Source organism: Crocodylus porosus, unplaced genomic scaffold, assembly GCF_001723895.1.
Source record: "Crocodylus porosus isolate Cpor-Errol unplaced genomic scaffold, CroPor_comp1, whole genome shotgun sequence".
NCBI classification, from domain to species: Eukaryota; Metazoa; Chordata; order Crocodylia; family Crocodylidae; genus Crocodylus; species Crocodylus porosus.
Window position 1 is genome coordinate 128,674,650 of NW_017728943.1, and position 12,959 is coordinate 128,687,608.

Genomic DNA, 12,959 nt, shown 5'->3' on the forward strand with positions numbered 1-12,959 from the left:
GAAGGTGATCAGCTCGTGGTCACTGTCACCCAGCTTCCCATCGATCACTAGGTCACCGATTAGGTCGTCCCCTGTAGCCAGTACCAGGTCGAGCAGTACTTTGCCTCTTGTTGGCCCATAGACTTCTTGAGTCAACCTTTTGCTTCTGAGATGCTTGCCCTACAGCTTGATGTTTTGAAAAATGTGAAATCTTTTCTGAGCACTTAGGCAGTTCTGAAAGGTACTAGGTGGTAGAAAGGTAGTATGTCACTATTTCTGGACCACAGCAACAGATAAGTTTGCTCTGTTCCACAGATCATTCCTTTGTTTTCATTATCTAGCAGAAAAGGAGTATAGTCACAGACCGCCAGTTGCAGCTAAAGCCTTATGATTGGTTATTGGGTCAGACTTTCTCTTAGTGAAAACTTGTTAATTTATTCCTCTCATATAAAGAAGACAGTAGCAATCTTATACTGTGGCATGAAAAGATTATAGACAGATAATGCTTTATTTGTCCACTCGGGAAAGGATGCTTACATCTACCATTCAGTCTAGGAACTTAAGTTTTGACCGAATTTAGGAGATACAAAAGTTTGAGCTGAATTGCTGTACTGGCACAAAGAAATGATTCTCAGCTAAGGGTGTAAATGAAACTGTTTATACCATTGCAAAAGGTGGGGATGCTTTCCATGGCTCAGCTGAATTTGCTGTTAACTAATTTTCTGTATGCTTTCTACCATGGTGAATTGAAGCTAAACCACAATAATTTATGACTTGCATTTCATTTGCATAAATTACTGTGGTTTAATTTCACTTAATGCAAGATAGTTTTGGACAGACGATACAGTTACAGCAAGCAGATCAGTTGGTGCATGCTGAAGAATACTATGTCCCTTTTCCTTCAAAATGGTACAGTTGTTTCCTCAGTCCTCTACATATGTATCCTCAGTTACCTCATGCCACAGGCTCTGGCCAAAGGTATGGATTCTGTTTTACTGTCCCAACTAGGAACTTCATTCCATTCAAAATTTAAAGCCTTTTCTGTAACAGCTTAGTTCCTGATATTTTAATTTTTTTTAAGGTGACTTTTAGAGCTTCCCTGGCCTTAAACACTATTTATAGGAGAAATTTCAAGTAGAAAAAGCAAGCTTTGCAGATATTGCAAAATGGACTTATGAACAGTTCTGGAGTATGTTTTATAGAGTTCCAACTAAGTTCATTTACCTGCTTTTTTTGGCTCTCATGAACTAATCTTGGGTGGACCAATTGAAAGACCTTTTTGAGACCCCTTTGTCACAGGGTACCATCTCCAGGGGTGATCTGGAGACCAAAAAAATTTACTTTTTACCTGGCTTTGTAGGCAGTCTGCCCTCCTTATCTGCCACGTCTCAGTGTTAATTGCCATTAAAATATAGGAGACTACCTTGGTCGTAATCGAATGACCACCAACTGTCTGTGGTCCAAGGCTAATAGTGTGGCTCTGTTTTGCCCCTACACCATGCCCAAGCTTTGCAGATTCTCATTGATATTCTCTCATTACACACACAACCCCTCTCTGAGCCTCAGTCCCCTTGGTCTCCCACTCAACCCCTCTCTGGGTTGCCAGGCCACTCGGTCCGTCATCCAACCCTTTGGCCCTCAGACCGCTCATTTCTTATTCAACCCCTCCTGGGCTGTCAGGCCTCCCAGTTTCTCACCTGGTCCCTCTCTGGACTACCAGAGCCCTTTGGTTTCTCCCTAGACCCTTCTGGTCCCACACTTTTCCTGGCCTCTTGCTGGGCCTCCTGGTCTCATGCTTGCTCTAGGCTCTCTGCTGGGCCCCACTCAGTCCCAGAGATCCTCTTCTTCCTGCTGGGCACACACTCAGCCTCAAGCTCCTGTCGTCCCTCCTGGGCCCATTCTCAGCTTCAGGGCTCCTGTTCTCACTTTCTTCTTCAGACCTTCCCCAACTCAGATGGCACCACCACTGTCATACTGGACTGCAGTCTCCTTGATCCCCTTCCTCTCAGGCTGTAGCCACACATGGACCTTTGGCCTATCCATTCCAAGGCCCTGGTCCTGCCTCGGGCCAGTTGAGATCTCCAGGCTCTGGCAGTCTCTGCAGTGTCCCTTCTGGGGCTTTTGTTGGGCCCTGGCCCTGCACGATCCAGTTGAAATTCCATAGGTCATTTGAAATTCATCTTCATTCCTTCTCTGGGCCCTGGACCTCTTATCAGGTCCCTCACACTTGGCCCCTCTCTCTGGGCTCACCTGGACCCTGCGATAGTTTCTATACTTTCAACCCTTCTCTCTGGCTTCAGACCTCTCCTTGGGTCCCCGGGATACTCCTCCATCCCTAAACAGGCAGTCCTCGGACTTGGAACACAATTGGTTCCTGAAGACCATGTCTTAAATCAAAATGTTGCAACTCAGAACCAGTTTTCTCATAAGAAACAATGTTATAAATGGGGGATTGGTTCCTGAACCAAGGCCCAATACCCTATTTTCTCAAAAAATAGCCCAGAATTTTGTACTTGATCAATTATAGATGAGTAATAGAGCTACATTAATGTATTTGTATTGTAAATAGCAGTCATTGATTTGGAAGAACTTCTTTGAGGTGACTTTGCTGGACTTTTTGAAAGGCTCTTGGTTGGTCATTTTGAAGGGTTCTTGGCTGGAGTCTTCTCAGGAGTCTTGGCTGCAGGTTTTTCTGAAGTCTTGTCTGCTTTCTTAAAGAAAGTGTCCAAGGAAGTTTGGAGAGATGTTCTCCAGGGAGATGAGCGATGCAGTGAACTTGTTTGCTGGCATGGCATGGCATTGCATCGGACCAGGTGTTGTAAAGTCAAAACTGATGTCATAAAATTGAAATATCAATTTGTAAGTGTTGTAACTCAAAACGTTGTAAGTCGACTACTGCCTGTAGTTCCTTCTCAAACTTCCAGTGTTGACTTTCGTTGGTGTTACCCTCCATGCTGACCTTCTGGACCTGCAGCCTTCCTGCTGAAGTGGTGATCTTCTTTCAGCAGGTTCCAAGATCTTACTGCCAGTTTTGCTCAGGGCCTGGATTTGTATCTGTCTTAAATCCAGTCCTCCTCCTGGGTCAGATGACCCCATACTCAGGTCTGGCCCCACCTGCAGACAGCTGCTTCTTCCCTTAAAGGCAGGCACCCTATGCAGCCTGCCACCCCCTTATTGAACATTATGTAGGAGCACATGAGAGTTCCTTTCCAACCTGGTTGGTAATTTTGAGCTCAGGTTTCTTACAAGTAACATTTCTTAACAGTAATGAGTACAGATCGTAGAGCAAACTTAGTTTTAAGGGCACACCATCTAGAAAAATTCATAAAATGGTATGCTCACAGTTCTCTTCAAGTAAACGACAGAGTTCTTATGAGTCTGTTATAGTGTCAACATTCTTCCATGCCTGTATTTCTAGATCTTTGGCTTCAAAAATTGTTTTAAGTGGAACAAAGCTCTTAAAGGAGATTTAATATGAGATATACAATCCAGCAACTATTGTATATTTATATATAGTCCTATAGTGATGGTACTGTCAAAGAAATAAGCATCAAACCACAAGTTATGTTGACTTCGAGCATTGTTCCAATGTGGGGCAGGGAGCATTTGTGTTCTTCCTACTGGTGATGAAAATAAACTGAGCTTGTGGATTTCTGCTTGTATCTCACTAGGAACATGAGGCCCAGAAAGACACATTTTTGTAGTACACCTCGAGGAAGTAGAACTATACATAATCTGTCACATTAGGGTTTGTTGCACAAGTATATAGAAAGAGTTCTTATGAGTATTTTAGATATACACTGTGTAAGAAAAAGCAGCTATGATTTAGCTATATCGCAGCTGCTTTTGAATTTTAATTTCTTGTAAAACATCAGCTGAATATTGTCATCTAAAATTTGGAGTATAAGGATTTATCTGGCTGGGAACTGTTCTGGAACTCCTCTGCCAGAGTCAGGGCACCTTGGCCTTGTTAGCTTAACCACTTCCAAAGTAGGTTAAATGAAAACAAAACACTCGTTCTGGAATGAGTGCACGTGGAGCTGCCCTTGGAGTAGCTGTTTCCCAACAAACTCCTTGTGTATAAGAACCTTTAGAAAATAGCTCAACATAAAAAGAATGTATGAGGACAGTTTGGTTTAACTCCTTACATATTATTTTCCTTTTTGGAAATATTAATAGTGGTTTGTTTGTTTTTTTATAGCATGTTTGATTTTATGATTGATACTAACACTGTTTCCCCGTGGCAGGTCCTCTCAGCACTAAAATCCTTCATTCCCAAATTTTTCTGAACTAGTGTTTTAAAATGAAGTCTGACTAATATTTACTCACCATTCTACTAATTGCAAGAGGCAAAACACATTCAACATGCCTCTTTGAAGAGTCTGCTAGTCTTCAGAAATCATAACTTTATATACTTTGATTCTTAATTGCTTCAGGTGTGGCTGTAGCTTGTTTTTCAAGCATGAGGACTCTTTGGCAATTATGTATTGTATGTAGTATGGCTTGTATCTTGTACAGCTAATCAGAGACATTGACTTGCCGTTGAGTGAAACAATCAGATACATTTGAACTCAATAATTCTTTGCATTGTTTAAATGATAATTTTTCAAGACTTGTTAAAATGCTCTTATGCATAAGAGAATCATTTCTCAGAGGTTGCACTGGCAAGGTGAACTGGCTGGGCTTAATCAGAGTACTTTGTGCTTAATGTTACATGTTACATCCATCTTTGCAGGAGAATCATGTTTACTAAATGTTGTAAATAAGCACTTGTTTTTGCCACTTGTATTAAAGCATGATAAACACATACATCGATACATATTATGGACAATGCCAAGATATGGCACCACTTGCCTTTTTACACCATTTAATGTTTTAACCATTCTCCGATTCTCATAGATTTCTCAAATAAAGTTTCTGAATAGTGTGCATACCTCCATTTTTACAGTATAGCACATGCACACATGATCAGAACTTCTGAAAAGGTTAATAATCTTGGTTGCATATCTGTCAAGCTTGAAATTGTGAAATATTCCTTTATTTGTTTTGTTTTTTTCCCAAGCAAACTCTATGATACAAACCCCAGTGCAACCTCTTAACAACTATGCTTAATCTTCTCTAGTGATCTTTTACTCCATCTTTCTCATCATGCTGACTTGTCTCTCCTCTGTCTGTTCAGCAGTGGGAGACATTTAGTGAACGCTCTTCAAGCTCACAAACTCTGACCCAATTTGATTCTAACATTGCACCAGCTGATCCTGTAAGTCAATCACTTAGCTTGCTTGTTTGAAATTAATTTTATTAACACTTATTTTTCCATACATTGTTTTTAGCTATTATGCATGATTCTATGGACTGCTTGGTTGGAAATGGTGGCAGGCTTATTAATTTTGTCTGCTTGTGTTAAGAAGATGAATTTCTTATTTCCTTTAATTTTTAATATCTGAGTACAGTGGATGTTTTTCTCCATTGTGACATGATGCAGTGCTTCTGTAAAGGAGCATTTTGCAACATGATTATTACACTTCATTTACAACTGTTTGAGTATCTGCATTATATAAAGCATGGGACCCTTAGCTTATATCTATTCAAATCTATTGCAGGTTTTATGCACACACAATTGTAAAACTGATCTTCCCAGTTCATATGAACTACTTTATCAAACTTTACGTTCGTGTTACAGTTCAAAATTGACATGGTAGTTCACATTTATGAGATTTGCCATCACGTTACTCTAGAAATAGTATTTTTGAGTACTTCTGAAGTACAGCTATACTAGCAATAGCATCAGACTGTAAAGAAGTGCTGTGAATAGCAATTATGTGGTTAAACACTTTGCCAGGTTTGCTTTACTTAGAGCCTGCAAAAGCTGTTGAAGCAGCTTTAAATACTTTAAAAATGTGTTGCCATTTCTTTTATAGATTTAATTTGTAGCAAATTAAAATGTTCTAAATTCATCTATAGCACTGGTTCCCAAACTCTGACAGATTATGCCCCACTAATTTTAAAACAATACAACCTTAAGTACCACCAGCAAATTTTTGTCATATAAATTCTTTATAATGAATCTGTTAACGTGTACCACTGACAGGTTGTCTGCATACCACTGGTGGTACATGTACCACAAAATGGGAACCTTTGATCTACAGGCAGCCCCTGCTTAGCACAATTAATTGGTTCCCAAAAAACAAAGCGTAAACTGTAATAGTGTTAAGTGTAACCAATTTTTCCCATGAGAATGCCTGTGAGCGTTGAAACAAAACTCACTGAGCACTAAGTGGAATCGGGTATGGATGTAAAACGAGTGTTAGGGCAAAATAATGCTAAGCGAAACAGCATTAAGCAGGGGTTGTCTTTATTACATAAGCTAGCTATAATACATCTTAGTATAAAATATAAGATGTGGCACTTCATAACTCATCTTAATCAGTAAGTTGTATACATACAGAATTATACATTTTACTTTGTTAAACGTATTTAATTTCAAAGAATCTTATATATTAAATAACTAACTGAAAAAACTGCAGCCTTCTGAGGTCTCTTTGGGCAATTTTATATGTGCTCTGGGGGTAGGAGGGAGTGACGCTTTAATTTGGAGCAGTTCTGAGAGCTGCTGTAATTAAAGCATCACAGTGTCTGATGCATCAAAGTACCCCTGCTTCAAAATGGCAGCGGAGGCGCTTGAATAAAAGCTTATTGAACGAGCTTTAGTTCAAGTGCCCCCACCACCATTTTGAAGCACAGGGATGCTGATACATAAGATTGCAGGAGGCTGCTGGAGTGCAGTAATTACTACACTTCGGCAGACCATTAATTGAATTTGCTCTGATGCTTTGTAATTACAGCACGTCGGAGCAGCCTCTGCGCTCGTGTACAGGCACCCTGTATTCAGAGTAAACAACATTTGATTGATATTTGTATTACAGCAGTACCTCTAGATCCCAGATAGAATTGGGTCTTTTGTACCAGGTACTACATAACTCATTTTACTCAAAAGGGTGTGGAGAGGGAGTAGGCAGTGGCCTACAGATATCTATCAAATGCATTGAAAAAAGCCAAGTTAAACTGTCTGTACTCTTCAGGGTAAGCACACATCCCTTTTCTATTTATGTACTTATTCTTCAATTGAAATATATTAATTCAACATATTATATGCAGCTAATTGCATCTCATGAAAGCACATTGATTTATAGCTCTTAATTTATGGCCATGAAATGTATATATATTGGAGGATCATTTTTTGAAAGTCTTTTACCTAACGATCAGAAAGTCTAAAATAAGTTTAAAGTGTTAATGCCTAAAAACCTTTGATGGGACAGGAGAGTTGTTCTAACACTGTTGTACCTGACTACATTTACCATATACAGTATCAAGTAATTTGGGAAGTTTTAGAAAATACTGATATAAATGTACCTGGGTTTATAAAAGTGGACTAATTAAACAGTTTAAATCATGTTAAACAGTTTCCAAGAGCAATTTAAAAAATTAAAATGATAATCTGCCCTCCACATGCGTATCTATTTGCCATTGCTCTCAGTAGTGACGTTGTGAACACTACTTATATGGTGCAGATTTTGTTTTTGAAGGGGTGAGGAAGAATATGAGCAGAGGATCTGATAGTTTTCTATAAGGCCATAGATACAACTGTGACACAATCGGGTGCCAGTACTTTTTCAGACTTCATATCTGAAACTTGAAGTATATGTTGTAAAACCTCCAAAGCATAAGCTTACTCTGTGGAGTAGACTTTCTGGTGGAGAAAGCTCATTACATTTCTAAAGTGATGCTATTTTAAATCTTTAAAACTTCAGAAATCTAGAGCACGTTGACACTTCCATGAAATGTTTCTGATCTTAAGGAAAAATGCAGTGTGGGCTACATTTTAATGTGTTTATGAACCACCCTTACCATTCATGAATATATCATGTGCTTTGGGCAACAGCAGTGTTTATTTTTACAGAAATTTAAAAAAGGAAGTTGGGTATATAACTATATTTGAAGGAATTTAGTAGCTAGAAACAGTATTTTGCAAGCAGTGGACCTCTGTGCATAATAATATTTTACTGCATGTAGCTAAATATACTTGTAATGGACATGTTATTCTGAGACTGGTTGACTGTTGTCCGCCATCATAGAATGTGAGTTCTTGGGGACACTGGTGAAAAGTTTACATATGAATATAGGCCTAGCAAAATATGTTGTAGGCAGTTAAACCTTTGGAGAATCACAAAAAAAAAAATTAAAATTACTTCTTCCTTCCCCTCTTCAGGATACTGCTATTGTTCACCCAGTTCCCATACGGATGACTCCAAGCAAAATCCATATGCAGGAAATGGAACTTAAAAGAACTGGAAGTGGTAAGTTAGTTTCTAGTCTGATTATGAAAGCAGCTATTACACTTCTATAAAGCTAACAATACTATTTCAGAGATGTTTCTCTGTAAAAATTGTGAGTCTCTTTTTCTTGAAATTAGACAAAAGTATCTGGTATTCCAGCCATCATAAGCTATTCCAGGTGGTAGAGAACTTTGTGTTAGAGCAGCATTCAGATGCACGTTGAGATAGAGAAATAACTTTTTGTTCAGAAGACATCTTCGTCCTGGGGACAAGGGTGCTTGGAATAGTTTGGAAAGGTCTTCATGGAGGCTCGGTTAGAGGGGGGAGAACTTTTTCCAGATTCACTTGTTGCATTCTGGAGGTGCTTGGGGTAGTTTGAAAGATATCTCTAGTAACATCCAATGACTTTTTTCATTAGCAAAACCTAGTGGGGGAGACATTTAATCAGTTAGGTTCCCTCTACACATTACATGTATCATGCAGTTACAAAGTTAATTGCACAATTCATTTAGACTGGCTACATGCGGAAATTAACTGTCATGTCTTATAAGGTCCAACCAGGTATAAAGTTATTGATGGAAAATGTGTAATAACATAATAACTATAGCTTTATAGTATAATAACCAGCTTTAATTTGCATGTGTAGCATAGCTGTACCCCCTGCCACTGGGAACCCAGTCACCTGATGGGCCTCCTATCCACTGAAGTGGATCATGTACCGTGACACCTGGAAGTACCACAACTGAGGGGACTCCCAACCCTGGCACCATCCCACAGGCTGCAGCAGCTGGGAGTCCTGTCAGTTGACGAGTCACCCATCTGCACAGTGGGGAAATGGTACAAGAGAACCCTGGGGTCGTAATCCTGGTGATCCCTCTACACTCGCAATAAAGTTCAGTTAGGATCTGATGCTGGATCTCACAATCAGACCTCCTACCATGTGATTGTGTGGATCGCTCAGTTGATCCTACTATAGCATGCAGATTTTATGGAGATTTTTGGATAGCAGCAGGAGCCAAGGGCATGTCCCACGTGTAGCTGACTGGAATCCAAAAAGGATTTTTTAGGGCCTTGGACAAACGTAACACTTGAAACATTTCAGATGTGTTTGGGTGAGCCTTCTGAAGTTCTCCAGGAATGGCCAAAGCTTTTGAAAATAACTATGAACAAAGAGCAACTATTTGGAAGTATTTTTAAAGCTGTTCATCTGCTCTCCCTTCTTCCTCCCTCCCCCAAGGAGGAGGGTGGAAAGCGAAGCCTCAGAACCGAGGGGCCCCATTTTGTACCCTCTGGCTGGAGAGCATGCCACTGCATGCTCGTGACAGTTTTGAAGCATTCCAGAATGGGGATTGTACACTGTCTGCAGCTGATGCACTGCAGTTCTGAAGCACTTCACCTTAGTCTTCAGAGGCAAGGTCAGCTCCCAGATACTTCACTGCGCAACACAGTTTGGGGAGGAGCTGATCAGCCTTCAGTGCTGAAAGAACATGTTAGAGACTACTTAGAAAAGCTGGACATGTAAAGGTCCATGGGGCCACATGGAATGCACCCAAGGGTGCTGAGAAAATTGCCTGATGTGATTGCAGAGCCATTGGCCATCATCTCTGAAAACTCGTGGTGATCAGGAGAGGTCCCAGATAATTGGAAAGGGCAAACTTAGTGCCCATATTTAAGAAAAGGAAAAAGGAGGATCCAGGGAACTACAGACCAGTCAGCCTCACTTCAGTCCCTGGAAAAATCATGGAGCAGATCCTCAAGGAATCAATTTTTAAGCCCTTGGAAGAGGAAAAAAGTGATTAGGAACAGTCAGCATGGCTTCACCAAAGGCAAGTCATGCCTGACCAACCTGATTGCCTTCTCTGATGAGATAACTGGCTCTGGATACAGGGAGACCAGTGAATGTGGTGTACCTTGATTTTTACCAAGGGTTTTGATATGGTCTCCCACAATGTTCCCACAGGCAAGCTAAGAAAATACGGGCTGGATGAATGGACTTCTTACATGGATAGAAAACTGACTGGAGCATTGGGCTCAGAGTAGTAGTAATCAATGGCTTGATGTCAGGGGCATAACCCCACACTGCTGCCCCACACGCAGGGCATGTGTCACTAGGGCAGCGCAGAGCTTGCAGGGGCAAGTAGCTTTCCTGTGTGGCCCTGATGTGCCCCTTCTAGCGGGCAGCCCACCTCCACCCCATATACAACATTGAGCACAGAGGTCCCTCTGCCACCCCCGGGAGTGCGTGTATCAGCAGGGATCTGGTCCCCTTCCCCCCTACCCTCCAGCGAGCTACCCATGGCCCCATCCCACCCCACCAGGGCCCTGTGGCCATGCATTGCAGCCCTGGGCCCCATGCATCCCCTGGCTGGGCAGCAGCCCCAGCCCTGACCAACTCCCTCCCTTCCTATGGGAGCCTCAATTCTCTTCCCCTCGTCCCGCCACCTGTGGGAGCTGCTCTCCAGGCTGCCTAGCAGCCATGTGCATATACATGCACATGGTGCCCCCTGCTTGACTGCCCTCCTGCTCCCTCCCAGCCCCTTGCAGGCTTGAACTCTGCCAGCCTACAGAGAGCTCTTTGCAGAACCGGGAAATCCACAGGTTTCTCTGCTAAAATGAGAAATCTGTGGTTTCCTCCGGTGAAGGGGGAAATCCGTGTTTTTCTCTCTTTTCTGTTGGAAGCAGAAAACCCTGATTCCTGTTAATTATGCAACTATATTTTTCCATCTAGATCATGCTAATCCTACTAGTCCACTACTTGTGAAACCAGCCGACCTCTCCGAAGAAAATAAAATAAGTTCGTCTGTAAAATTTGTACCTGGAAATACAGTTGGTAAGTGTCCAAACATTTTTTGATGTTTTTTAAGTTTACAAATGACAACTTGAATTGTTGTACAGAATGGAAAATAGCTTTTCAGTGTTGGTTTTCCAAATTCTTAAAGTCAGTGTCAGATTATCTTGAATTAGCAACTATCCTTATTTTAGGAAAATCTCAGGAGCTATATTCCAGGGGAAGAGTGGCATGCTGCCACTGGCTTAATTCAAGCTGTGGCATTTTGTCACTTGAGGATCTGACTCCTCCATCTGCTAAAAAAATATATATATTTTTTTAATTGTTCACTGCCTTCATTTAGCAGCAGGCCATTTTTGGCTACCAAGATTAATCCCAGAAATGCAAGCAGGCTGCAGCATTCTTTATCCAAGGCAGGATTGACTTTAAATAGCATTTGATTCTATTCTGTCACAAAACCGTTAGTTTTTCAAAGGAAATAATTTATTAGACAACTGGTGTATACAGAATTTTGATGTTAATTGTTACTGTTACAGTTCCTTGAAAAATCACCTAAGGCAATATACTATAGTTCCTTACAATCGGGTTGTTACTAGGTACAATTGTATTGTCAGTTATTTGCCTAATGTGTTTGGCTTTTTGTGTTTTTTGCTTTTAAAATATACTGCATTATTTGGATTTGATTAGTCTTTTTGTGGTAAGTAATTATACATACAAGTCACAAATAAGGCATCAGTTTGAGTATCTAGTCTCTAGCTTTTACTCCTGAAATTGATTTAAATCCACTTCTTTCATCATATTGTGAACTTCCCTTCAATAAAAATCCATATCTGATTAATTTGTCCCCTTAAATTCCATACCATGAGTATGGAGACAGAACTGTTGGAGTACCCCCATACTGCTTTTATTGGTAGAATTGAACGGTAATGTAAGGCAGCCAAGGATCTTGCTGGCAGTAGCCTTTTCCTTACTTTTGAACTCAATTTCAGTGGTATTGTTTTCTTTCATGGTCATTTCATTTCTTCTCTGGTCCCTTTTCTCTAATTCTTTCCCTGTCCCTTTTCCCAGTGTAGATCCTTTCTTTTAACATCTAAAAACAACAGTAGTAGGCAGAAGGATAAGTCCTATACATTTCACCCATTGATCATCATACAGAACTAGATTGTGCCACCAATGGATTTCCTCTTGACTTCACTTAGTGAAGGACTTACCTCCAGGAGCTGTACCATTTCAGTTTTGTCTGTAATAGTCCCTTATTCTATCAGCTTCACCCGCATTGGGTAGCTATGAGACATGGAGGAGGGAGAGCACATAGCATCTTGTAGATTGTTCAGCTTGGAAGATGTTTGCTTTATTTTTCTTCCTCTTTTGGATTATTATCTACTGCTTGACTGGTCAGAAGGAACGCTGCTCACTGGTTTTGAAACAATGTCCATGCAGCTGAAATTTTTTGCTGCTTCTGCCTGTGACTTGCATAGGCTGTGCAGGGGTATCAGTCATTCTGCAAAGCTGACCTGTAGTATTTCAATATTTCAGAAATTAATTTAAAGCCTTGAAAAGAACCATCCCCAAAATGTAAGTCTGAGTTATTTTAAGAGAGAAGCTTCCAGCAATATTCCTTTTAAAGCTAAGGGATTCCGGTGCAGTTCCTGATATCCTCTTGCCTCCATGTTTGAAATCAGCATTACTTCAAGCTTATTGTTTGTGCTATGACCTCTTTAGGGCCTCTAGTACACATTATATTTCAGTCTCAATCAATGTGTTAATCGTGCCAGATAAACATGCCATATCTATATTGTGTTTATAGAACCATAAAATGGCAAACCAGTTGCAACAATATTCCACAAAAAATGTGC

The 12,959-nt window shown here is 40.7% G+C and overlaps 1 protein-coding gene across 1 annotated transcript in view; it reads left to right on the top strand.

Moving 5' to 3' along the window:
• Positions 1 to 12,959, top strand: part of REPS1 (RALBP1 associated Eps domain containing 1) — a 103,306-nt gene that overhangs the window by 76,960 nt on the left and 13,387 nt on the right. The window contains exons 10-12 of the mRNA XM_019550175.1: positions 5,159 to 5,239; positions 8,249 to 8,336; positions 11,044 to 11,145. Coding sequence (XP_019405720.1) covers positions 5,159 to 5,239; positions 8,249 to 8,336; positions 11,044 to 11,145 — 271 coding nt within the window. The remainder of the gene's footprint in view (positions 1 to 5,158; positions 5,240 to 8,248; positions 8,337 to 11,043; positions 11,146 to 12,959) is intronic.